Source organism: Candoia aspera, chromosome 3 (assembly GCF_035149785.1).
Source record: "Candoia aspera isolate rCanAsp1 chromosome 3, rCanAsp1.hap2, whole genome shotgun sequence".
Taxonomy (NCBI): domain Eukaryota; kingdom Metazoa; phylum Chordata; class Lepidosauria; order Squamata; family Boidae; genus Candoia; species Candoia aspera.
In genome coordinates, this window is record NC_086155.1 from 108,345,419 (window position 1) to 108,372,771 (window position 27,353).

General features: G+C 39.2%; 1 protein-coding gene across 2 annotated transcripts; it reads right to left on the bottom strand.

Moving 5' to 3' along the window:
- Positions 1 to 187: 187 nt before the first annotated feature.
- LOC134493776 (flavin-containing monooxygenase 1-like) lies at positions 188 to 27,353 on the bottom strand. Of its 2 annotated transcripts, none has more exons than XM_063298549.1 (10): positions 27,261 to 27,353; positions 25,192 to 25,266; positions 23,177 to 23,310; positions 22,031 to 22,219; positions 21,573 to 21,735; positions 19,428 to 19,570; positions 15,443 to 15,642; positions 9,388 to 9,743; positions 8,170 to 8,242; positions 188 to 3,812 (listed from the first exon to the last, which is right to left on the bottom strand). In XM_063298549.1, exons 3-10 carry the CDS (start codon positions 23,306 to 23,308, stop codon positions 3,470 to 3,472), a joined length of 1,599 nt encoding a protein of 532 aa, XP_063154619.1. In that variant the 5' UTR covers positions 23,309 to 23,310; positions 25,192 to 25,266; positions 27,261 to 27,353; the 3' UTR covers positions 188 to 3,469. The 2 variants fall into 2 exon arrangements, with proteins under 2 accessions (XP_063154619.1, XP_063154618.1); XM_063298548.1 differs by having other exon boundaries at positions 23,177 to 23,313.

Below are 27,353 nucleotides of genomic sequence, written 5' to 3' on the forward strand. Positions count from 1 at the left end.
GAGCATGACACATTGATTGAAGGCATGTGCGTGCGCGCACATGCACACACACACAATCTACAGAATAACAACCTAATGTACCAGAGAACTGTTGAAGTGAAGAAATTGTCCAGTTTAGGGAAAGTAATTTAGGAAAAGAAAACACATCTTTGAATTATCTTAGTGTTTATTATTTTATAGAAATATCAACATGTAAGCATGTATAATTCCTTTGAATATGAAGCAAAATCTGTTGTAACATTCTTTTCCTTTTGAAACTTGCCATCTTTCCCATTCTATAACTGTTATTGTGAATACAAATAGAAAATCTTTGCTAATTGTTATGCAATGATGTTTGATGTTGCTAATGTAATTAATATGAAATTATTTAAAGTGTTTATAGTACAATTTGCTTATTAAAACATAGTATATCTGACAGCAAAGGTACATATCAAGGTCATGGCCTTACAAATTTTAACATATAACTATAAAAAAGGCTATAAAGCAAAATAGGTTGTAACTTTTTTTTTTCCATTTTGAAATTTGCCATCTTTTCCATACTGTAACTATTACTGAGCATACAAACAGAAAATCTTTGCTAATTATTATGCAATGGTATTTAAAGTTAAACATATTTAATATGACATGATTTAAAGTGTTTAAAATGCAATTTGCTTATTAAAAGTGTAATATCTTGACAGTGAAAGTACATATTGTCAAGGCCATGGTCTTACCAGCTTAACATATAACCATCAAAAAGGCTAATGGCTCAATGCCTTTGAAGTGTGGCACTGGAGAAAGTTTTTGAGACTACCTTGGACTGTAACAAGCATAAGTCATTCAATACCAAATGAAGTAAAACCATACTGCTCACTGCAAGCACAGATAATGAAGCTAAAGTTTACAGTAAATATTTTGGACACAGTGCAAGCAAAGTTCTTTGGAGAAGACCCAATGTATGGTAAACATGAAAGGAAATAGAAAAAGAGGTTTTAGAAGACAAGGTTAGGTTCTATCACTGATATCACGAACATGAGCTTATCTAAGATAAGACTATGAAACTTCAGATAAGCGATCCATATCCTGACCTTTTTGCCAAGTTCAGACTGAGGTCTTGTGAAGTTTCACAATTTTTTGGATTATAGTTCCCATTATGTCTGACCATTGGTGACTGAGACTTGTGAGAATTATGGTACAAAATTGCATATATCAATATCTATAAATTATCATAGTCAAATGAAACCTCCAAGGTCAGTTGCCAGGTTAAGGAATCATATTGCTTTTACATCCCACATGGGAGCCTTCCAAAGGGATCAGGTTCAGCAATGCTGAAAGCAAGGTTCTGAGTCATCTTATATTCTTAATGTGTTTCCATGATTTTAAAAGGCAGTCTTACAGAGTAAATTAATGTCCTGGTGTGGCAAACATTTGCAGTAGGAATAGAAATAGAATCATATGTGTATGGTAGCCAAAGATATTAAACCAGTTTCTTCATTTGTAAATAGCACGTTAGTAAGTAAACGAGTTAAAATAAACTAGGAAAATACCACAACCAAGAATGCTAAATGATTCAGATCCCTTGCTTCTAGCCACATGAAGATGGTTTAGGGTATGGTCTAAAACATCTGGAGAGTAATAGGTTGGAGAGGCTGACTTGGTTAGTACATTTTCAGTCACGTAACTAACTTTCTTTAAACACTTGTTCTCTAATGAGCTCTGTAAATAGAAACTTAATTAAGTTCATTAAAACAAAATGGAAATGAAGGCAACATTCAAACAAATCTCTCAGCTTGGCTCTCTTATAATTTTGCATCTGCAAGATCAGTCAAAACAAGGCACCTTATAAGTGGTGGGTTTGTGCAGCTATTGGCCAGAAATTCTGGGAAAAAAAAGATCATTCCTGCGTGGGAGCCTTCCAAATGAAAACAAGGTTGATCATGGCTTAAATCTATAACACTGGCATGGAGCTCTGACATCTCTTTGTATCCCAGATAGGTTGGTTTGGAGCCCCTTTGGATGTTAACTTTTTAGCTTTCCAGATGCATCCAGTTGGCCACTGTGTGACACACAAAGCTGTACTAGATGAGTCTACAGCCTGATCTGACAGAGCTCTTATGTTCTTATATTAAGTGGAAATTGCCATTTTTACATCTGATTTATACTTCTCTTCTCAAAACCCTAATCCATCTAAAACCATGAGGGTACCAATAAATTCATAAAAGAGAAGTTGAAGGTCAATGCTTAGAAGATCCAGAATTACAAGACATGACACGCAGGTAGCAGAGGGAGGAAGGGTAAAGGTAAATTCAAGCCATTAACTACTATAGTTACTGACCTTTGTGAAATGGCTAAGTTTGCCCTTGGATGCCAAATTGACATGACAGTAATTCACATCAGAGTGTTTCACACTGATCTGAAACTTCATCTCACAGTTCCAGTAGTACATATGTGCTCTGCAAATGCACCAAAACCTCTGATGCTTCCAGGTGCTGACTAGAAGGGCAATGTAATGGTCTGTGAGAATAACCTTGGGAGACAGGAGGAAGAGTCACAGCCTTGACAATAGTCTGATTAGAGAAATCTGAATCCAAAGGAGGGATGAGGATGGGGAAAGTGTCTCAGAAGGGACCCTCCTTAGTTCTCTGGAAAATAAAACGAAGGGGAAGGGGGAAGTGCAAGATTCTGTTACTGTAATCTTACAATGAAGGTAGCATTAGTACTCATGGTTTTGGTTTCCTGCTTGGACTACCTTGAAGGGCTGACAGGCAGGAAGAGATTCCTGCATAAGCATAGGAGCCTCTTTCAGCCACTAGAATTGCCTGATGAGAGAGGCTGGGATCAATGTAAAGCAAAGCAGTGTAGCTGCTTTGCTTTTAGAAAGAAGAGAGGTATCCTTCACATAAATTATGAAATTTGCTTCCACAATATAGAGTGTTGCATGATCCATTTGAATAATTTTGAAGGGGATTAGAAACACTTGTGAAAAGTAAATCTATCAATAAGTACTATCACAATAGCTCTCAATACTGGCTTTTGGAGAACAGGAACTTTAATCATGCCCTACTTTTCTGGCCACAGAAAGATCAATTAGTTAAGACTTTTATATATTCTAGCAGCAGTTTTAAGTATTTATGTTAACTGAATGACTGACAAGAACAAGAAAACGTCATGGCTAAAGCTGAGGGCCAGATAATGGCTTTTTGGTGTCATGACAAGGGTGCACTTCAAAAAGTAGTGAACTGGATCAGGTCAACATTTATGTCTTCTTTTACCATTAATTAAAATTAAATATAATTAATGTGATTACTATCCAGTCATGTAATAATGTAATATAATAATCTCATCCAAAGTTAACATTTTGTAGTAACTTCTGGAGAACTTTGAGGATTGCCCTCAAAACTTTTTTGTGGAGGTGCCTGAGGGCCTGGAGTAGCACACGCTTTTTGAAGGAGAAATTGGAACCTGGCTCTCCCAAAGTGATCTGCAAAAACTAATTGAAAGTAAGGTAAATTCCAACAAAGATAACAAATATGGCAAACATTTTCAATAGGTAAGAGAACCAATTCACAGAATCTTCCACAACTCGAGTTCTTAAAGGTTTCACGACTCGTTCCCACTGGTTCAGGATTGCGTTTCTGGCTCCATCCCACTTTCCTGGTCCAGTCAGACGGAACTGGTAGGGAGAGCAGGGGCCAAAGAAAATCTTCATTGCTAGTATGGGATCTTTGAGAAGTAGAGCTGGCACACTAGGTTTTATACCCATAAAGGAAGCAAGTTCATCACAGTACACAAGGCAATCTATTTTCAGAACTTCATCAAAGGACAGGCCAAACCTTAATCAAACAACACAAAGGAAGAGACAGAAAATACGTACAGTTAGTAAATGAAATATACCACCTGGCTCTGAAAATTCTGTCCTTTTTCTTGGGCACTCTAGCCTCCTCCAAAACTTTTACTTTCTACAGTTCTGTTCGGAGGCATACTGTAGTTGTTATAATGTAAGTTAGATGAACAGAAACATTTACCATTTGCTTTTCTGATAAAGTAAAAATGAACTTAGTAATGTGTCAGACAACGTTATTTGCCTCACGCTGCAGAGGTGACACAATTCACCTCACTGAGGTATGAAGGCAACACAGTTTCAACCAGCCCTTCCAGTATCCAAAAGGGGCTCTTGTGCACACATAGAATGTCTTCCAGCAATCAAATGCTAGTCCTGGCTGTGAAGGAGGCCCTGGAGCAGCTCAGAATGAAGAAGAGAAGCTGCTTCTGTTTTAGAAGTGAGGACTACTGTGTTTCTTTGCAAAACCTCTTTAAAGAGGGATTTGCGTGTCCCTTGACAAAGTGAAACTCAGCCTTGTACAGGCCACTAGATGTTCAGCCAGTACTAATGGCCAGTAAAAACAGAATCAATCCATTGGTTAGCTGGCCTAATATTTTGTACTATATTATGGCTCAAGCAGACATCTTTCTCAGCCTTTCCATTTAAGATACTTTAAAAACTGGACATGCCATTAACTTTTTATCTGACCTGCATGTAAAGCAGGTGCTTTGTGAAGAGCTATGATCATTTGCCCTACAAAATCAAAAGGTTTGCACTGGCCCCAGGAGAGCCAGTTTTATTTATTTCATTGCTTTTCTGAGTTAGAAGCATAATTTTCAGCAGGAAACCAGTTCAAAAATTGATTGCTCCAGAAAATGGACAAAATCTGCATGCAAAATTTGAGACATCACTTGAAGAAAATGTTCATACAGCTAGTCCTCATTTAGCGACTGACTCATTTAGGAACCGTTCCCAGTTATGATGGTGATGAAAAAGTAACTTTGCGACCAATGCCCTCATTTACAACCTTCGCAGGTCCCCCTTCTCCAAGGAAAGCAAACTGTGAGAATGTTTGTCAGCCTGGAATGCGCTCTCTTCTCCCCCCACTCTGATCTCCATCTCAAGAAGATTGCTGAATAAATGTAAGTGAGCAGAGTGTAATAAATGCAGCCCATCTTAAAACAACTAGATTGGTTTCTGTTCTGTTTCTAGAACAATTCAAAGAGCTCTTTTATCTTTAACAGTGGCCTGGACCCTACCCTAAATACCTGAAAGGAGATCTTTCTTTTGTATGTGGCCCTTGTCTTCCTCAGAGACCTTTCTCTGAATTCCATACACTGAAGATCAGATAGATGGTGATTGGCAAAATAGCATTTTCAGATAGAGAATTCTCTTAAAATCATTTATCCAAGTATTTTAGACATTAGTTTTAAGTGCTGTTATATTGCTGAATAGTTAAGGGTATCATATTTATTTATTTTTATTTAATTAAATTTATGTCACTGCCCATCTCCCCCAGTGGGGGACTCTGGGTGGTTTACAATAAAATAATGATAAAAACATATCCACCTAAGTTATAGTTAAAAATATAAATAAGAAAATAAATATAAAATCCAAGTGGAGATGGAACCACAATCAATAAGGGGTGCTATGGTGCCAGCCACCCCTATCACTCTCCCCATCCCAAGCAAGGTGGCAGAACCAGGACTTCAATTTCTTCCAGAAGTCCAGGAGTAAGGAGACCCGTCTCAGCTCCAGGGGCAAGATATTCCAAAGGGCAGACACCACTGCAGAGAAGGCTCGCCTCCTGGACCCCACTAGATGAAATTCCTTTGCTGATGGGGTCCGTAGCATGCCCTCCCTGCCTGACTGGGTGGGGCGGGTCAATGTTATGGGGATGAGATGGTCCCTCAGGTACCCTGGTCCCATGTCATGTAGGGCTTTGAAGGTAATAACCAACACCTTGAATTGGACCCGGAAGCAAACTGGTACCCAATGCAGCTCACGTAACAGTGGTGTCACATGGGCTGATTTCACAGCCCCAATGACTGTCTGCGCAGCTGCATTCTGGACCAGCTGAAGCTTCTGAATACTCTTCAAGGGTAGCCCGATGTAGAGTGCATTGCAATAGTCTAAAGGGTATCATATAAGGGGAGTATTTGTTCTCTGCAACTTGACAGCCTCCCAGTAACTGTGCTGCAAAAGAGACAAGACGTCTCAACATTCTCAAATATATGCATTCCCTTTGTTTTCCTCTCACTTCCCCTAGTGGTGTATACAGGTAGTCCTCACTTAGTAACCACAACTGGGACTGGCAACTCCATCGCTAAGTGCCATGATCACAAAGTGGGAAATCACACGACTGTGACGGACTTACATCACTTCCCATTTGGTTGTTAAGCAAGACATCACATGACTGACTTGCGACTTTAGTTCCACATTCTCCACTAACTCTGCTTGTCGGGAGCCAGTTGTGAAGCATGTGAATGGCAGTCCTGAGACTGCAGGACACTGCGATGGTCATAAATGTGAGGATTGGTTGCAAAGCTTGTTTTTTTTTTACATTGTTGTAACTTTGAATGGTCACTAAACAAAGAAGTCGGTAAGTGATCAGATAGCACGTGGCAAGCTTTGCAAGGCAAGTATACTTCATCTACTATGTTGAGGTGCAACCATGAAGTGAAAGTGCTGTAGTTCTCCAAAAGTACAGACACCACCTGTCAGATCCCTCCGATCAAAAGGTTCACAGAACCCCTTATCGGAGCATCTTCCACTAGTTTCTTATCATTGGAAACAGATGCCGTGTTGCCAGGTGGGAGGGGGTGCTGGGATGGAGTGTGAATTGTATTATTATGGCTAGGGATTTATGGTGTTCACACATCAAGGCCAGAGAACAGAGATACACCAGAGATGCCACCTGGATTGGGAAGTGGGGTGACATATTTTAGTGGGAAGAGGGGAAAGACGTAATTAAGTGAATGTAGTTTTAAATGTAGGTTTGAGTGGGAATTCTCCATTCGCAGCTTTACTCTTGTGCTGGTCATTTCGCTTCATTAAAACAGTAAAAGGAGCTTGGCCTCTCGACTGTCATTGTGTGAATGCTTGAATGTGCCAGTGCTTACACCACCAGACAAATGCACACAAATATAGGGCGTAACTTCAAGGATTCTCTGTATGTACATGGGGAGGGGAGGGGCTTCAAGCTTTTTTTCCTTGTATAGGTGTGCCTTAAACTTTTGTTTCTGTTTTTGCTATTTGAATTCATGGAGTGCTTAAAGCAGGTGGGAGTAGTAAACTTGGCAAGTATTATGTCTGAGACAGGTACAATTAACACTGGCTTGCTCCCATTCTCTGCACAAAGCTATTGATCAGTTATGAGCTGTAGATTAATAGGTATATTGAAAAAGCAAAATAACAGTGTCTGCAATCTGAAGTAGGTAAGGGAAATGGGGTTAACAAGCAAATGACATATATAGTGATTTGGGAATTAGTTGCAATCAAATGATTGTTATTTCTTCTGCTTTGTATGTGTATTAATAATTGTGCTTATTTTTATTGCAAGGCACCAATCTAAGAACCATTTTGGGCAGAAGGGTTAGGATAAAAATCTTTAAAATAAAATAGCATAATTAAAATATTGGGACTTAGTGGATCCTGAATCTAAAATACGGTACAGAATGGTATGATTTATAACAATCTACTAGTCTTTTCCCCTAATTAATTTCATCATGACTGAACAGGGATATTGTTTCCAATCTCTCAAAGACTACTGTGATGGTCAGTACACTAAAGATTATCATATGTTTTCTAAGAATAAATGTAGAACATTATTAAGAAATTCAGATTGTATCACCATGTGCATTGAAACAGCCCTCTGCTAGAACTGAATTTAAAATCAGGCTGGTGAGGCTTATGGAATGTTTGTATAAAAGATTAAATTGTGTAATCTGGTTTAAGTCAATTAACATTTATGGAAATAAAATTTAGTGCTCACAGCCTTTTTAACTGTATGCCAGTACTTAGCCATGTGACCTGAAACTAGTGGGCTGAGGTTGTTAGATGACAATTTGTCCAGTCCCTCCGGTTCCTCTTAGCTCTGGACAAAGGAAAGACCTCGGCAGATTTTAGCTCCTTCATCTCTCAAATGAAGGAGCTTTAGTTTATGATTGGTTTTAGGAGATGATAGTTTATCTGCTGTGTGATATAAAAGTATTAGCAATCAATAATATTGACACTGTATAAAACCTGAAGTGTTTTCCAAAGATCAAGCATGTGCTGAAGGCTGGTCAGCTAACAATTCCAGTGCATTTTTTTCCAACCAAGGAGATTTGGCCCAACATGATCTTCATTACACAAAAAAGACTTACCAGTTGACTTTGTTTTTTTTCTTTTCATTGATTTCTGCCATCATGGTTTTCACTGGAGGCAATTTACACAAACCTGAAAGGTGAGGGAATGTTTCAGCAAGGCACTTTTTTTTGTACCAAAGCAAGTAAACAATAACTTAAGTGGAAGATTATTACCAAACAGAAAAACTGGCTGTTCATCCATCAATAAGCATAAATTACTATGTGAGATGAAGATTTCAAATAAGATGTGGCAAATAAAAAATGCCCAAAAGGAAATGATCATGAGGTTATCTTGTAATTGGAGTGATCTGCTTACAGTTGAAGGTGTACTTGTTTTTCTCAAAACTATGTGAGGTATATTCTGAGGACTGAAATGGGAGTAGCTTGCCACCCCAGGGCTTCCTACTACTATTCCCACCCTTAAGAATCTTAAAAACAGTGCCTCCCCCCCCCCAAAAAAAGACTGACTAGTGAAACAAGTTGCAGCCTCTGGGAATTGGCTTACTCCTGCCTCTTTATATATTCCTTACTTATTCTCCATTGCCTACATCTCACCTCTGCAAACAAGAGTGAAGAGATAAAGTAAATAACTGGGTTTAAAGAGTAGAAGAAGTGAGAAGGGGTGTGTGCTTCAGTTCAAAGGATGCATCTGAGGTATGTAATGGGTACAATCTTTGGAACAGAGGTTATTCTGGAAAGCAGATGGAAAGACCTTGAAGTTAGAGAAGGCCCCTGAATCTCCAATTACTTCTATTTTAGAAGGTAGAAAAATGCAGGCTCACTTGAGTGAGCAGAGCCAAGCAGCATAAGATGAACTAAGTTTATTATGAACAGTGAGTTTCTTAGATTAATGAAGCAGGCCAGTTTCAAAAACTCTGAACAACAAGGGGGACTCCTTCAAGGAAAGAGTATAGTAAGATGGTACAGGATGCAGCCACTCTGCTAAGAGCAAGCAAGTATGGATCTGGTCAGTGTCTCAGTCGGGGACTGCCTGGAGTTAACCATTAAGGTATGAGATATAATAGTAATATCAACATCAGTAATGGCATCTGCTGGGCTGGTTATCTACACTATATCTATGATGGTACTGAGCAGAGATACATCTGAAAGCAGGCTAGTAGCTCCTACGGGGAAGGTACTATCGAAGAACACCAAGTTTAGTTCATATCACCAGTCTGAGATCCAGCAGCATTTCGCTCAAGGACTCATTAGAGGCTTGCATCTCATTCCACATACCATTAAAGACACGTGTGACCCAGCGTGCTTGGATTTCAACAACCGGCATGATTGCACCAAAGGGTTTGATGAAGCCGACAATGGCTAGTGTTGGTTTCTCTAGTTGAGGAAGAAAGATGTATTTGTACAAGGAAGCATGACGGTTTTCAACCTTGAGGATTGATTCATCAATGAAAGGAAAAGAAGCTTTGTATCCAGTGGCAAAGACAACAATATCTACTTCCTCTGCAGTGGGAGCATTTACAAATACAACAGCATTCTCTTTGAACTCTTTCACTGCAGGCATAATAGAGATCTTTCCAGTGAGAATGCATGGAGGAAGTGCATCGTTTAATATAGGCTCTCTCATCACACTCCTAGGAAGAAAAATAAAGGCAGTTAGTATATTCAGGCAAAGAAGGTACTGCCTGGGCTATCTTTCCTTTTCAGCATTCTTATACATCCCTCTTACTGGATCAGAGTACGGTTTCTAACATGGGCTAGCTTCTGGGGAGCATGCAAGCAGGTTATGAAAAAGACATCTCTCTTTGACTCTGAATCTGGAATTTTTATTCATTTAGCTCTGACTAAATATGGGCTAATAATGTTATCCTCCCAAAATATATATGTTTGTGTGTGTGTTCTAAGCTGGCTAAACTAATGGCAGTTCTCATAGCTTGTACAAGTGAGCTCCATTAGCATGGTATAAAGATGTATTTCCTTTGAGGTGTCCCAAATCTCTTGCCCATAAACTCCATTGGCCGGCCTCGAGATCTAGCACTATGGTAAAGGAAAAATTCATTTATATCTCTGAAACAAGACAAAAGAAGCAGAGTCTGCAAACCTGTCTTTGTCTATCACAGCTTAGAAAACTACTCCTGTAAACTCAGGGAGAAACACTAAGCATTATGTAAGGAAAAAACCCCTTTCAGATCTGGAATTTAAAATGCTTGCTGTCTTGTCAGTTACGACCAGATGTGTACAACTATAGTTAGCAAATTACTCTGCTTGCAGCTTTGCCCTACCAAATAGCGTTCCCTTGTGCTGAAAGACTGAAGTGAATCTACCTAAGGCAAGGCCAGGATGTAGTCTCAGGAGGTAACACAATCAGCAGTAGAACAAAATTTTAAACCTTGGAGCCCCCACCCCTTCAAATGCTCAAGTTTTGAATGGAGGCTGCATGTCAGACTGCATATAATCCATATCCCCATCAGCGAGGAATGGTTCTTTGTCACATACACGTCAGATTACTCCAGCTATTCTGTCCTCTGGATGAAGAAAAGGGTTGGTCTTTTTAAAACAAAGGGAAGAAATCTGGAGAAGGAAATTGGGAAGGGACATAGCTACCATCTCTCCAGCAACCCCCACTTAATGTTTGGAATCTCCAAGAAGCTGTAGAAGTTCAGAAAAGGAAGCAGACATTTGTTTTGAGAAGGCTGTTAATTCTATAGAGATATGATATATGTATAGCCATGAATTTGTGCTAGCCTTTTGATTTGTTTTCTGTGTTGTGCAACATGTCCTTTTTTTCATCTCTCAGCACAAATTATGGAATTGGTATTAAATTCATTCATAATTCAGGCTATGCATGAAAATATAATTTTCTTTGGAATCTCATGATTGGTAATAATTTGAATCCCTAATTTCTTTACCGAGAATTTGTCTACCAAGCTCTTTATTTGTAACAGATCATTGCCACATTGTGGCCTGTTCTATTTTTTTTTTTTAGATTTTTTAAATCCCACCTTTTATTATTTTTATAAAGCAGGGAACATCTCTATTACTCCTTCCTCTTCCTATTCTTCCCACAACAACCTTGTGAGGTGAGTTGGGCTGAGTGTGTGTGACTGGCCCAAAGTCACCCAGCCAGCTTTCATTTTTCTTTGGATAGTTCTTTATTAACTAGTTTCCAGGCTGCTATAGTACTATGATCTTGACAGTTCTGTAGTTATCTCTTTCTCCATTGAATGTTTGCCTTTTAATGTGTGTGTGTGTGTGTGTTCGCGTGCCTTTGAGTTAGGGTTTTGTTTTTTGTTTTTTTGGACTAGTCCCTTCAGTTTTCTTGGCAAGGTTTTTTGGAAGTGGTTTGCCATTGCCTGCTTCCTGGGGCTGAGAGAGAGTGATTGGCCCAGTGTAGTTGGTTAAGGCACGAGCCTAGAAACCGGGAGACCGTGAGTTCTAGTCCCGCCTTAGATTTAAAAAAACCCATTACATTATATTCTCCCTCTCTCTCAATAAAGTTTGATTCTGTTGATCTCCATTGAGATGGTCTGTCTCCCAAGGGAAAGAAATGAGTACCGAATCATCTAGTCAGAATGCTAGACTACATGGCCAGCACATGGCACTATAGAAATTATTTCAAGTTTTGGATTTTGATTTGTTAGGAAGCACCAATTTACTAAAGCAGGAGGAAGGATCAGGATGTGAAGACTTAGAGGACTTCTGGAGGGGAGGGAGAAGTTTGGGATATCCAGCCTTCTATTCTACAGACCTTAGTATTCCCTACTTTAAAATATTTCTACAATCAGACGGGAGAATATACCTTGGTGTGTGTGTGTGTGTGTATAGAGAGAGAGAGAAAGAGGGATATCTCATGATTTTAGGAATAAAACTGAACATGCTATTGATATCCTTATATTAAAAATATATATGAACAAATAAGCACAATTTAGTTGTAGACATGCAGTATATTTAAATGTAGAACTAATCAAATAGTCATCTGTAGCCATAAGTGTTGCAGATGCTGGGAAAGCCTTTAGCCCAGGAGAGGTCAAAAAAGTCACACACCAAGCATTTCTATACAAATAATTTATTTACAGAAAGCAAAAACAAAAGCAAAACATTTAAAGGACTTAGCCCCCTTTGGAGCAAGCCTTACTCGCTACATATCGGCAGTGAGAAAAAGAGGAAGTGAGAAGACAAGTCCGGGCAGCTCCTCCCCTCCCCCAGGCTATTTGCATGAAGCACGTGAGAGGAGACAATCTAATACAACCCCTTCACCTGGCCAAATGATTAGGTATAATAGTAGCTTAATCTGTTAGTAGGAAAACCTCAACACTCCCCTTTTTACACTACAGATTAAGATGCATAACCAATCTTCTCTGACACCTTTATATGTCTTTCCATTCACATTACTTTACCATTATCTCCCCTTTGGTTCAACAGAAAGCTACCATTCTTCTTCCTGTGTTTGGTTTCACACCATAAAACAAATGGAATGGAGTGTCCTGAATCAGAGTTATACAACCTGTTCTGAACATAACAAGCAGTCGATAAAGCTTCTCCCCAGAACTTAAAACATAATCGTGAATCTTTTAACATGCATTCCATCGCATTTTGCAAGGTTCTGCCCTTTCTTCCAGCAACACCATTTTGCTGAGGGGTGTACGGGTTAGAAAGAATTTGTTCTATCCCTTTTTCCACTAGGAAGCTTCTGAATTTGTGAGAAAGGTATTCTCCTCCTCTATCACATTGGAGTGCAGATACAGGCCTAGGGAATTTTCCATTTGCCCATGTCACAAAACTTTTAAATTTCTCAAATGCCTCATCTTTATGTTTTAAGATGTAGATAAATGTGTATCTTGAGAAATCATCAATGATGGTCATTGCATACCTTGCTTGTCCAAGACTTGGAGCAAAAGGACCAATAATGTCAGAGTGTACAATTTCCAAAGGTCTAGTTGTAACTCTGTCACTGTGCTTACTCACAGGAGCTTTTAGTGTTTTGCATTCTTTGCAAACTACACAGTCTAAGTATTTATCACAGGGTTTTATCTTTAGGTCAGCACACAGCTGTGGCATTTGTGCTATATACTTAAAATTAGCATGACCAAATCTCCTGTGCATCAGGTGTACACATTGGTCATGATATGGTGTGTTGCCAACTGCAGCCTTGCAGCTTGGCTTCCTTGCATTTTGCACAATGTACAAGGAGTCTTTTAACATACCAGTACCACACAATTTCCCATGTTTACGTATCTCACAACCATTTTTCTTAAATGTTATGATATACCCTGTTGCAGCCAATTGTGCCACAGATAAAAGGTTTGATTGTAAATTTGGCACATACAACACACCTTTTACAGTTTCTCCTAAGCAGGATAAATACAAGTCACCTTGTCCCATAATTTTGGTCACAGACCCATCAGCCAAAGATACACTTTGTCTTTCAGTTTTAGACAGTGACACAAAAAAGCTTTTACAATTACATAAATGACAACTGGCCCCAGAATCTAACACCCATACATCAGAATTACCCTTCTCAGCAACCTGTGCAATTTGGGTTGTCTGAAGAGCCTTCTTCTGTGTTGCCATTGTGTTCTTCTGCTCTGTCTTTCTACTCTTGGGTCTCATGGCACAGTCTCTTTGCAAATGTCCAGCTGAACCACAAGTGAAGCATCGCTGGCTGGCTAGTGCTGTGGCCTCAGATTCCTTTCCCTTCTTTTCCCTCATTTTCTGGTCTTGCAGCTTTCCAGAAGAGATGGGGGGGGATCTTTCCTCTCTCTTCTCCCATTCAGCGAGTAAGCGCTGTGTAACATACAATGGGGTGAGGTCTGCTTCAGGCATAGCCTCCAGGGTACAAATCAGCGTGTCCCACGTTTCATTTAGTGAGGACAGGAGGATATAGGATTTTGTGAGAGGTGTAAATTCCATTCCTCTCTCCTGCAACTCAACATACAGCTGCTGAATAAAATGCAGGTGCTCAGGAAGGCTATCTCCTTCTGCAAGGTAGGCTCTGTACAGCTTTTTTGTCAGAGTAACTTTACTCCCTGCTGTTGCCTTTACATATAAGTCTCTCAAAGCGTCCCAAAGTTGCTTTGCAGACTGCATGCCTCGCACGTGGACTAGCTGATTGTCCTCAACTCCCAGGATAATGGTGGCTCTAGCCCGCTCATCCTGTCTCAGCCATTCAGCACTGGGATTTTGGGGGTTTTGCTCACCAATTGGCAGCCAAAGATCCTCTCTGCGAAGATACATTTCCATCTTCAGGGCCCAATTCAAATAGTTGGTCTCTGATAGGCGCTCCAGAGGCATCACTGAGGGCTGGGAGGTAGCCATGGCTTCTTCCTTCTTTTGCAAGTCACCTCAGCTAGCTTCTAATTCCTGCAGACCGGCAGTTGCTGGAAAATCTCCAGGTGGCTCCAAAGAAAATCTTCACAGGTCTTTGCTACCTGCCTTTAAATTGTGCATGAGGTGTGGAGTTGATCTCTCTTTTCTCTCTGGGTTTTACTGCGTTGTTTACTGGGCCCATAACCTGTTGCAGATGCTGGGAAAGCCTTTAGCCCAGGAGAGGTCAAAAAAGTCACACACCAAGCATTTCTATAAAAATAATTTATTTACAGAAAGCAAAAACAAAAGCAAAACATTTAAAGGACTTAGCCCCCTTTGGAGCAAGCCTTACTCGCTACATATCGGCAGTGAGAAAAAGAGGAAGTGAGAAGACAAGTCCGGGCAGCTCCTCCCCTCCCCCAGGCTATTTGCATGAAGCACGTGAGAGGAGACAATCTAATACAACCCCTTCACCTGGCCAAATGATTAGGTATAATAGTAGCTTAATCTGTTAGTAGGAAAACCTCAACAATAAGCATGCTTGATCTCCCAGCTTTTGACCCTAGAGTAAAAAGAAAAGAGAAAAAAAGAAAAAAAATGATGTGGCAGAGATCAGTGTTAGCCCTGACAGATTCTAGCATACTTTGATGTTGATGTCAGGCTTGCGTGTTACCGATGAACCACATGGCATACTTTGGGTGACTGCTTGATTCCCTGAAGTAGAAAAGCCCTGGTCTGGGCTACACACGGAGTTTTCCCATTCAAGCCTTATTAAAAGCAAAAACAAAAACAAAAACAAAAAAACTTGTACAGCAGATTTGTGCAATGGGATTTTGCTTTTCCTGACTGAGGTACAAAATTTTCCCAGATCAGGCCTATTTCTACATTTTCAACCTGGAAATACTATTTCTTCCCATTTTCCTTCAACTGGGATTTTATGTTATAAACTTACAGTTTAGAAGAATTTTTTTTTTATTGGTCAACTTTATTATGTACCCATCTTTAGCCTCCAATTTATTTCCAGTACCTGTCTTGGGGAATTAAGCCATAGTTTGCATGGTTAAACCACTGGCTCACTCTGTTTGCAATCAACGCTGTTGTGATATGTCCAGGAAGGCTATTTCGGATAATATTCATAAAACGAGATAGGAACACCATGTCCCAGGGGTAGCCATTATCAAAAACACGGCTTATTACCCAAGCACCTCTTTCTGTGCTGATCATCACCTGAAAAACAGAAGACCATGAAAACATAGCAGCATCCTGATATAATCAACAATCTCAAGTCATATCTACAACTCAAAATATATTTAATACAGGTAGCCCTCACTTAATGACCACAATTGGAACTGGAATTTTGGTTGCTAAGCAAAGTGGTCATTAAGTGAATCCAACCCAATTTAACAACCTTTTTGTGGCAGCCGTTAAGCAAATCACCATGGGCATTAAGCGAACCATATGGTTGTCAAGTGAATCATGCGGTCTCCCATTGGTTTTGTTTGCCAGAAGCTGACCGGGAAGGTCGAAAATGATCACAGGACATTGTGACACTCATAAATGCAAACTGGGTGCCAAGCACCCTAATCACGATCACGTGACCGTGGTGATGCTGCGACAGTCATAAGTGTGAGGACCAGTCATAAGTCAGTTTTTTCAGCACCATCATAAATCCAAACTGTCACTAAATGAATGATTGTTAAGCGAAGACTACCTATAGTATTATCTCAGTCCAGAGAAGTTTGGGATCTCTTAAGATGAGAACCTCTATTCTTTCTCTCTCTTTCCCATATTATGTACAGTAAAGTATTGGGCGGTGGACTACTTAGAGTCAGTTGTGACTGAGGTGATATAAAGCTTCATGAATAACACAGACCCATGCAGTACTGCCCCTCTTGGAAGACATTAGTTATCTAGATTAATTCCAGTCAGACTTCATGCTAGGTTGAGACAGATCCAGGAACTATCTACTTCTTATATAAGCCCACCTGGTTTTTTTAGTTCTGCTGGCTATCATGTGGCCTGCTGATATCCATCTGACTGTGTCCACTAGGTAAAACAAACTTCCCATCCATAAAAAAACAAAACAAAACCCAAGCTGAGGCCCCTATTAAAAATATCAACTTCCCCGATGTAATTTATACACATGTGCTAGAGCTACAGTAAATTAACATCCAGGCCCCACTGCCTGTGGGACAAGCCAGATCTTCATGGTTTTCTGAAAGGCCGATATTTTGATTGATGGATTTCAATTTTGAGGCTGCCCAACTCCTTAGCAACTCTATGGTGGCTTACAATTAAAAAAGAAAGAAAGAACATATATAGAAAAAGTCACAACCCACTGGAAGACTAACTCAGTACCAGTAAGGGAGTAATTCATATTCCTTCTGTGACCCTTTCCTTCGTGCAGAATAAGCTCCAGTGACATCACTGACAAGGGACTATCAGAGGAAGGCCCCTCTAAATGATCTTAACTGTACAGTCAGCCTTCTATGGGAGAAGCTCCTTCTGCTAATCTTGTACAAAACCCTGTACTGCTTTCAGTGGGAAAACCAGAAGATAGTTAATGTACTTTGGCATATGAAGAATCTCTCCATTGGCCATAGAAAAATATTTGGGACATAGTCAGTTTTTCAAAAACACAAGATGGAGCTACCATTCCACTTAAGGCTTCAAACAATAGAATAGAAAATCAGAGTTTTTCCTAAGGCTTATTTTAATAAATTCTTCTGTATCCTGTTTTGAGACTTATGTAGAAACATGTAGAATTTTTCTACATCAAAATGCTGTACATCATGTCCATTCACTTATTATTATTTATACTTGTTACTCAAAGTTTCAGGGAGAAGATTTTCCCAGTCCAACCTGGAAATGGAAGAGTTTTAACCCTTTGCATGCAGAACATGTGGTCTGCCAATAAACTATGCCCTTGCTTTTGTATGAAGGGTAGGCAATTTGATGCTGTCCAGGTATTTCAGATTTATATTCAATCAATGTGGGCAATAGCAAGGGATTGTATGGCACCCTCTCTCCCCAGTCCTGTTAGATCCAGCAGGAGAGGCATGCTCCGGGTCCTGTCTGCAAGGGAGTCCCATCTGGTGGGACCCAGGAAGAGAAGCCTTTTCTGCCACAGCACCCACCCTCTGGAGATTGGACTCACTCTGACCCTGCTGGCTTTAGACCCATGCTACAAGGGGATTCCAGGAATTACAAGGCAGACTGAACCAAGAAAGACCTGGTTTTGCCATCGAACCTGTGGACCTGATAGTGTGAGTGAGCCCGTTTCTTGACTGTATTGATTGGGGATGACTGATCAAGGCTGTTTGTCTAGTTGCACAAAATACCTTTGTGAATCTGGAGCCCACAGAAAGTTACCAGCCCCTTCTGACCAATAGTCAAGCAGAGGGACCCAGCAGTCAATCGATGCTCACTTGCAGGCCAGTAACTGAGTGCCACATCCTCCCCCCTCAATTCTATGCTTAAACATAGAATTTAATTGTTGCCTCTCTCTGTAAAAGAATTGCAAACACTTTCCCATGTTGCTGCATTCTCTATGGTGAAAAATCCTCTCTGCCTTACAAACTGCTAATACTGATGTTGTGAATCGGTATTTATAATACTGCAATCTCCCTGCTAGTCTGTATATCTGACAGCATCTGAGTTTGAATATACACCACTTCTTAGGCATAGCTCATATGCTCAGAAGAGAATCCTTACCCCTCTCCCCTTCCAGATAAAAAGTCTTGTTCTTTTAAAAATAGTGAACATAGAGAAGGAAGGAAATCCTGTGCCAGAGCGAGGATGTACCATCTCCCCAACAACTCTGACATTCAGCTTGTTTGTGTGGAAGGTGATCAATGTTCCAGCCAGGAATCTGCATTAGACCTTTTATTTATTTTGCTGTATGTGTATGTGTTAGCTAAGTTCGTTTTGTCTCTTGTGCTTGTGTTTCTGTACAAATTGAAAATAGTACACAATTCCCAGTTTTATATATGATAAAAGGAGGGATTCTGTTCATGAGCATACCTTTATAGTCCTTAAGTCATCATTTTTCTTTGGCAAGCTTGAACCTCTGTAAGTTCCTGAGCTGAGCAATTTGTAGTGGACCAGGATCATGTGCTCTGCCTGGAATGCTGCATCTTTGTTTTTTAACTTTTTGGTCCCCTTTTTAACTCATTTGGAGGCAGCTACTTTGTTGAGGCGACTCTGCCTTTCTCTCCTTCAGCAGGGAATGGTTGCACATTCATATTTGATGTTAACAAGGGACTTTATATGTGAACTCTTTTCTTGTTAAATAAAGTTTGCTTTTATCTCTTGTGGGAGAGGAAGGGAGAACAGAATCCCCAGCTTTTTACCCTACAGGCATCTGAATTGCTACAGCTGGGTGGCAGTAATTTGCATTTGAGCTCCTTTCCCTCATCACATCGTTATGCTACTACAAGGGGATTCCAGAAATTACAAGGCAGACTGAACCAAGAAGTATGTATCCAGTAGGTTTGTAGATCACCTTGTCAAGCAAAAGGCGGTCCTAAGCTGTCATTTGTAAAATGGTATTTGCTGCTTTGAAACGGCATTTCCCAGTCCATAGATATAAAAACACTGGCACAGGAATGAACTTGCTTGTAACTTCAAGCCCTTTGTTTAAGGCGTATATCATGTGATCAGTTCACTTAGTTACTGGTATTATGCCTTCATCTGGAAGATCTCATCTGTTTGTTAGCATTAGAAATTTGGTATGGAACAAGCACACCTATCTTAAGTTCTGAACTTATTCAGTACTGTAATAAGGAGCATCTTTTACTGAATAAATTACATAAGCTAATTATCATTCCTATTATTCTCATGCTCATATTAGCTGAGGGGGAAGTTTCCTCAGGAAGATTTACACAGAATTGGGTTCCTCACATTAGAACACTACTGATAAGAAAGCAGTCAGTGAGCTTCCCTACCAAAACCAAGGCTAAAATGTAGTCCAGTCAGGTTCCCAAAAGTGAAGCAGTTCTGAGATACTCTACCTTTTTTGCTGTTTGAGTGGCTTCCACTGCAATATCAACTCCAGAATTCCCCATGCCAATCACAAGCACTTTTTTATCCCTGAATACCTCTGAGTTTTTGTATTCCCGGCTGTGAAAATAGTGACCGTTAAACTTTTCTAGGCCTGTGGGAAACAAAGACAAATCCAATTAGCCTCCAAATAAAACTTAAAATAATAATATCAGATTCTAGCTTGGTTGCAGTTGTGGCATTTATATAGAACATCCTTAATATCCAAAGAGCTTTACATGTATTATCCCAGTACCCTTACATGATCCCAACAAAGTATATTGTAGCCCATTATTGCATGAGGAATCTGAAACTGTAGCTTGGCAATTATTGACACCATCTAAGAAATTCATAGAGTGCTTTCCTCAATATTCCTGTAAGAAACAAAGATGGGTAGCATTTTGGGAGATTTTAAGGGTTGCTGATATCCCTTCATTTAATAACTGTATTTGAGTTTCATAAAACAGTGTTCAGTAATATGTTTCTAGAATAGAGTTGATGATAACAGTCCTATGCTAGACACTGCCACATAATTACTCTACACTTTTCCATGTCTGATCCCTGCTGTAGGCTACTTCTCTTTGTTCTTTATGAAGATGTTCAAAAGTTGGCAGAAGGTCAACCAGGAGATTATAGCCGTAGGTTTCTTTGTTTCTTGTGAAGAATGCTGATCTACTTAGACCTTGGTCATCCAGCAAAACTCTAATGTAATTCTAAAGTAGACAGACAATACAACACTAATTGTTGTCAAGATTCAACTCCTATCAGTTGCCAGTATGACCAAGATGAGAGATGATAGGATTAGCAGTTGATCAACATTTGGAGGGCCACAACTTGCCTGTGCCAGTTCTTAAGCAAGATTGCATAATTAGGATGGCTTAATTTTTAAGAGATCCTGCTTTGTCAATTTAAAGCATATTCAATAGAGACTCTTGTAAAAACAAGGAAGAACTTAAATTGGCAGAAATGAGGCCATCTCATCCTATACCATAAAGAGGGGAAGTAGAAACTAACAGGGAAACCAGAGCCAAAGATAATGGTGCAGACCTCAAGTAGGACAACAACAAGGCTCAGTAGTAACGCTTGACTTTATTTCTTATTTTTTAAAGAAATTTTTATTGTTGGGCCCATTACGTACAGTACACATATACTTAGTTACAACTGGTCATTTTATTAATTTTATTTTAAAAGAGAAGTGGACAACTGTGGATTGGAGAAGGTCTTAGGGTCCATTTTGTGTCCCTCCAGAGCCCTCCCAGATGGCAGCAGCAAAATTCAGCAGCAAAACTGACAATTTTCAAAGGCATTATTTTCTTTGGGTCAGGGGACTTTTCTAAAAGGCCAAAATAGGTGTATTAAGTTTGCACATGGGTAAGCATATCTATTTTGCAGTATAAATCATCTCCCTCCAAACAATATTTGCTTCCCCTTGCCCACCAGATATTGCTGCTTCCCTGCCATGCGTTCTGTTCCACTCAGAAACCAAAACACAAACAAATATCCCCTATTCCAACAAATGCAGCCTCTGACCACAAGAAACTAAAATTCGAAGATAATTCGAAGTTTTCTTTAGCACAATTTATTAAGATGAATGCATAATGAGAATTCCAGCAAGTGAACTAATGTTCAATTTAGAACCAATGTATCTCAGTGTCTATTAAGGTGGAGAGTTTCTGAACCTTTTTCCTCACATCCTTATGGTACACTGGAGGAAGCAGGTGTCTTCCTTGATAATGGGGAGGGCTGCAGCTGGCTTGTTTACTTAAAGGTTGCTTGAATTTGGATCAGTCTGAGGACCAGCTCTTACTCTCATCTTGTTTAATGTTACAAATGTGGTCTTTGTGTTTATAAAGGTACTTAAGTATGTGTGCATATACATATTATATTGTCATTTCATTAAGTATTACAAAGTTAAACCTAAACTGAACAAAATAAAACAGATGTATTAATGGCAGAGAAAATGATCTTGAAGCACTCTAGAAAACACAAAGTTCGGCTCATTTTGTTGTAACAGTGGATCACTTTTTAAGAATGGCTGCCTGTGCATTTTGAAAGTAAATACTAAATTACCTGATTGTGCATTTTTAAATTAAACAGATGCTCAGAAATAGATATACCTGGGTAACTGTTGAGTGGCAATGAAGGCTCAGTAAGGCAACCAACACAAACCATCACAGCATCAAAAATGGTTGACTTCTGCTTTCCATTGGCCTCTGTAACCACATCCCACTGGCCAGTGGTAGAAAAATCAGGACCCTTCTTTATGCTGATCACTTTTGTCTGAAAGATTTCCAGAAAATAACCAATTGTGATGATCCAGAAAGGACTGAACTTGCAAGTGTGCTTGGCTCTGAGTTCATAGGGATCTTTTTAGGTTAGAAATAAATAGATGAATGTAGAAATGAGGGTGAATAAGTGGATTCTTTGAGCCAAACTCATTTATTTGCTCTGGGAAGTTTACAGTCTGAGCGGCAAACTCTGGTTTTGAGTTGCACTAAACCAAAGTCTCTAGAAATAAATGTTATACTTTTTTTTTAACATGAAAGTTCAGCTCTCTAGTACTTCTAAAGCTTACCTTTAATTGAATGTATTTCTGGAGATCAAAATGTTTTGTATACATCCTCAGATATTCCAGGAGTTGGTCATGGGATAAAAAGGCTGGAAAATTTTCTGGGAATGGAAAATCTGTGAATGCAGACATCTCCTTAGAGCTGTTACTGACCATTGACTTGTACACACTGGGTCTTCCGTCTTCAACATACTCCTATCCATAAAATATTACAAGAATATTTTTCATAAGTTAGTTCCTTGGTCTTTTTTATGTAGCAATCAAAACCAACAACATTGGATACTTAAAAAAGAAAAACATATTTCTCTACTTTACATCCCACAAATTGTATTTATTTATTTATTCATTCATTCATGTCAGAAGCATAACAATTAAAATAAGGCATACTGTAAAACATAGAATTTAAAATATAAAATATAAAAGTTAAAATATATAAAAGTTAAACAAATCTTGCCCTGAAACCGGCGACATTAATTGCGAAAGGAGCCTCCTCGAAGAATGTGCTGTTAACACATTTGGGTGTCCCCTGGGCAACAGCTTATAGCTGGCCAATCCTTTCATTTCAGAAGCATCTGAAGTGTAGTGAGGTGCTTAATCTCACCTCTGTGTGACAAATTGTATTACATGAACATAAAAATTAACAGGTGAGTTCTTTCCATCTCCTGAAATACAACCAGTTATAGAACTACATTTTTAAACATTACAGATCTCCTTCCCATGAAGAGAATTATAGTTTGCTATGGATTTGAGAATTCCCTTAAGATCCTTCAAGGGCTTTACAGAACTACCATTTGCTCTTAAGGTGCAGCAGCCACAGGATTTGTTTCAGCCCAATTTGATGCTTCAGAAAATAGCTCACTTTGACTTGAATAGGGAATGAAAAGCTGCCTAATTTGACTGGGGAACTGAGTCTGAAATAAGTTTTGTGCTAATCATTGACAAGCATGAAGTTTTAGAAGAATGGGATGAAATTTGCTCTCTCTCATCTGGATCTGCTGAGGGAAAAAGTAGTTTTATTTATCTCAATTACTTTGCTGTTTAAATAATCCTGTAACAGGAGTCAACCTCACATAGTCCAAACATACAGTTGTCTCTTGTCATAGTTGAGCAACATAACACATGGGTGGGTCTACACACTCCATTATAACTTACTGTGAATCTCCACAGCCCCCCTATGTCATCGCTTTGCTCAAAGCAGGTTGGCTCCAGCCCCTCTTCCAGGCAGCACTTGACGGAGGTCAGTCCACTCACGCCTGCTCCAACAATGGCTACTTTTTTCGGCATGGCTTCTTGAAGCAAGAAGAGTAGAAACATATGGGGTTGCTGTTTTTAAAGATGAAATTAGCTTCCTACTTCAACTTCTCATGACAGCTGGTTGGACCTTTCTTAATAATTATGTTTAAATTACATCTTTAAAGTCTGAGTTCTGAAATGTGCTTTTCTCAGGCAGGAAATTTCATGCAAGGTACTTTGTTTTAATTCCCAAATTTTGTCTGGAGCTTCCCTTCAGTAACATATCTCTGTCTGTTTCACATTTCCTCTGGGTAGGTGACAAAAAGGGTGCATAACTGAAGAAGGGTTTGCAGGAAGGTTACATGTCATCAGTGGATTGTTGGCCTGTGAAATTCACATGGCCCGTTAACTGCTTGTCATTTGCTAGAATTCTTGCAAAAAGTGTGGAACAGAATGTTACCATGCCTGCTCTTCAGACTTGGCACATGGCTTTCTGAGACAAATTGTGGTGAATCACCCATATATGTACAGTGATTGTTTATTCTTATTTCTGTAGACACAGATATTCAGGAGTTATTATATTATTACATTAATTATATTAATTGATTATTCATATTTTGATTATCTCTAGTATAACATTCCTCTTAACAACTCCATAAGGCACAGGAGACCTTCTCCTCTTTGGCACCGATTACCATATCGCTGATGGCATATTATTGGCAATTGATGGACTCCTTCACACAATACAGTAGTATTGTATGGTGAAAGAAAGCATTCAGTTTGAAAGGACTCTAGTGTCTGAGTTGGCTGGCAATCCTTCTGCCTGCTTCCCTGCCTCATTTTGCTGAAATGCTCAAATATTTATCTTGGGAAATATTGCATAACTTTCTGAAAATGGATTGTTTCCAGCCATTTGGAAATCCCTCCAGTACATAATTAACTGAGTTACAGAACTTTGAGGTTTTCTTGTGTACTACTGATTTAAACCTATACACCTAAAATATATTGCTTGGATCAGCTGTAGTCCTCATGAAATGGAAATCTTCTAATTGGGAAATATGTGTACTATCAACCTTTTCTCTGAACCAGCATTTTTCAAACTTGGCAACTTTAAGATATGTGGACTTCAACATGTACTGCTGGCTGGGGAATTCTGGGAGTTGAAGTCCACACATCTTAAGGTTGCCAAGTTTGAAAAATGCTGCTCTAAACCAAGGAAATAAATATTGCACTTAGCTTTTAGAAGGCAAAATCTCCTTAAGGAATGGAAAAGAGATGTTATTCTGCTTCAAACTGTGTCAGGAATAAATATATCTGCTGTTAATCTTGCTGTTATTGGCAAAATTCCACTTAATGTCAATAGATACAGAAAAACAACCATACCTTGCTAACAATGATTAGTACGGCTTCCTAACTATGCTTGACATGCTGATTATACTTTAACTGAAATTTTTAAATGCCAACTCATTGTCAGTTAAAAGTTAACAGTGTTACCAAGATTTTTTGGGTGTGGGGGTACCTTTGAGCCAGTCTTGACTCCTGGTGACTGTCGGGACTAGTCCCTGCAGTTTTCTTGGCAAGGTTTTTCAGAAGTGGTTTGCCATTGCCTCTTTCCTAGGGCTGAGACAGAGTGACTGCCCAACGTCACCCAGCTGGCTTTGTGCCTCAAGCAGAACTAGAACTCCTGGTCTCCCAGTTTCTAGCCTGGTGCCTTAACCACTACACCAGACTGACTCTCCCAACGTTAGTTATTCACACCATTAACATTTCTTCTTATTTTATCCCATGATCTTGAATTATGATGGTAAGGCATATCATGACAATTATACACAAAACTGGCAGAACCCAAAGACTGAGATGGTGAATATACTTAAATTAAAGATGAAAACTAAGCATAAACAGAAGAATTAATACATTTAAAAATAAAGCAATACCTTTATTACGACAACTTCAGTTCACTAAATAGTATGCAAGCTTTCAAGTTCTCCAGAACTTTTCTTCATGCAAGACTGTAAACAAAGCAATCAGTTAGTAGACAAAGTGGAGAAAAATGCTGATGACCATAAATCTGCACCTAATTATATTTTTCGTATGGTGTGGGTGGTACATTTTTCATGGTATTTTGGTTAAAAATTCAAGGGTTGGCATAGCCACAGATAGTCTTATATGGGAGTATATACAGTAATCTTAAAATAAGCCAGACTAGTTTTTTTTAAAAAAAAGAGCAACCAAGGCATGAAGTGAAATTTCTATTTCTTCGCTAAGTCACAGGCAACTTTTTGTGCTGGAGGTCCATTTGAAATTCTGAGAATATGGGGGTGAATGGGTAGGACATTTGCTCATAAAATGACTGGCATATGTGGCCAGTCACAATAAAACAAACAAGGTTCTACTTCTCCTAGTTCTGTGAAATACCTGCAACTATGATCATGTTGCCTTTCCCTATTCTCTGGTCAGTGGGTGCTTCCAAGCAAGGCACTTATTGGAATACCCTCCCCCCTCTTTTTATTATGAATAATGCCCATGCAAGGCACAGAAATATTCTTAGAAATAAGGATGATGCCAGAGATTTTGTGATATGTTGGTGTCAAATGTAATTATTTTCTTAATTAAAGTATTCATTATCTGCTGAACTAGAAAAGAAATATGGGAAACTAATATTGTATGTGGTAACTGCGGCAAGATTATTGTACCCACAGGGAAGAATAATGAAATACCCACGGTAGAAAATTGTATTATAAAATTGATGGAGCTTGTGGAAATGGCAAAATTGACCAGTTTGGTCAGGGAAGAAACAATAGAGACTTTTTTTTAAAGGACTGGAAACCTTATATGGAATTTTTGCTGAAAGAAGAAAAGACTGAACTGATGGTCTAAGAATTTGGAGATTAAAAAGGTTAAAGAGGAAGGGGAAAGAGTAAGATGGCAATTTGATAGAAGGAAGGGTGGAAGTCATAGTTCTGTTTTCTTTCTTTTTTTCACTTTTCTTCTTTTCTATCTTTTTTCTTTATTTTTCCTTTGTTTATACTTTTATTGTATAAAAATTCTACTAAAAATATTTTAAAACAGTTTACAGCATCAATTATCTATATCTATCTATCCATCATTAACAAGTGTGGTGGAGATTTTAGGGCCCCCAGAGGAAAGAGCCATGGCTGCTAGCTGGTTGCCTACCCTTGTCTTAGCTTATACCTCCAACTATGAGCAAGCACTAAGAAGTAAGTCTGAATTCAAAACATCCTTAAAAGAATACATGGCTTAAAGTACCAAAGTTCTCTGAGGATGTGAAAAGTGAATGATTTTTAAAGAAATAGAGAGTCAGCCCACATATATGCATACATACATCTGGAGCTTCCATACAATTTAAATTGATGACCACATTGCCCACCTCCTCTGAATATTATTTTGAATTGCTGGGCCCATTGCAGTTTAACATATTCAGCCAAAGCCTTTAATAGTTTCATGTGCAGAAATTGGTGGACGGCCAACATGGTGAGGTGGTTAAGGAGCTGGAGAAGGAGTGGGAAAACTCTGGTTTTAATCCTCACTTAGGCATGAAAGCCAGTTGAGTGACCTGGGCCGTGCCACACCCTCTGAGTCCTAAATACTGTAGTTTCAGGCTCTGTGACCACCTGGCTGAAAACCCCTCATAAGCCTCACTGTAAGAACTAGGTGAGTTCAGTGTGAAAACAAGGAGACCCTGCAACTAAGCAGGACAAATGTGCTGAAATTGGTGAGTGACAATATATATCTCCATAAAGTCATACAAAATTTACTTTCTGTACCAAAACTGCTATTAAAGGTGAACAACTAATTATTCTGGTCAGCTGGCAAAATTAGTCCTCCCTGCATTATATATTTCTAAAGAACAATTAAAAGGATTATAGTGACAAATCAATCCCTTAGCTGCATTCATCAGCAAAGTTTGATTTATCCTTATTATGCATATATTCCTTCTCTGGAATATCTCCAGCAGGAGATTGACAGATAGTCATTATCTTACCTCATTTCAGAAGCCCCCAGTAGAATCTGCTGAGATTTCACGAGCTTGTCCAAGCAGCTCTGAGGGAATTAACTTTGAAATATGAGATGCACA

Coding starts and splice junctions, on each gene's coding strand:
- LOC134493776 (XM_063298549.1), bottom strand. CDS start 23,308: ATGCCGAAAAAAGTAGCCATTGTTGGAGCAGGCGTGAGTGGACTGACC. Junction 19,571..21,572: donor GCCACTCAACAGTTACCCAG/GTATATCTATTT, acceptor TGTTTCCCACAG/GCCTAGAAAAGTTTAACGGT. Junction 9,744..15,442: donor GGCTTAATTCCCCAAGACAG/GTACTGGAAATA, acceptor TTTTCTTCCTAG/GAGTGTGATGAGAGAGCCTA.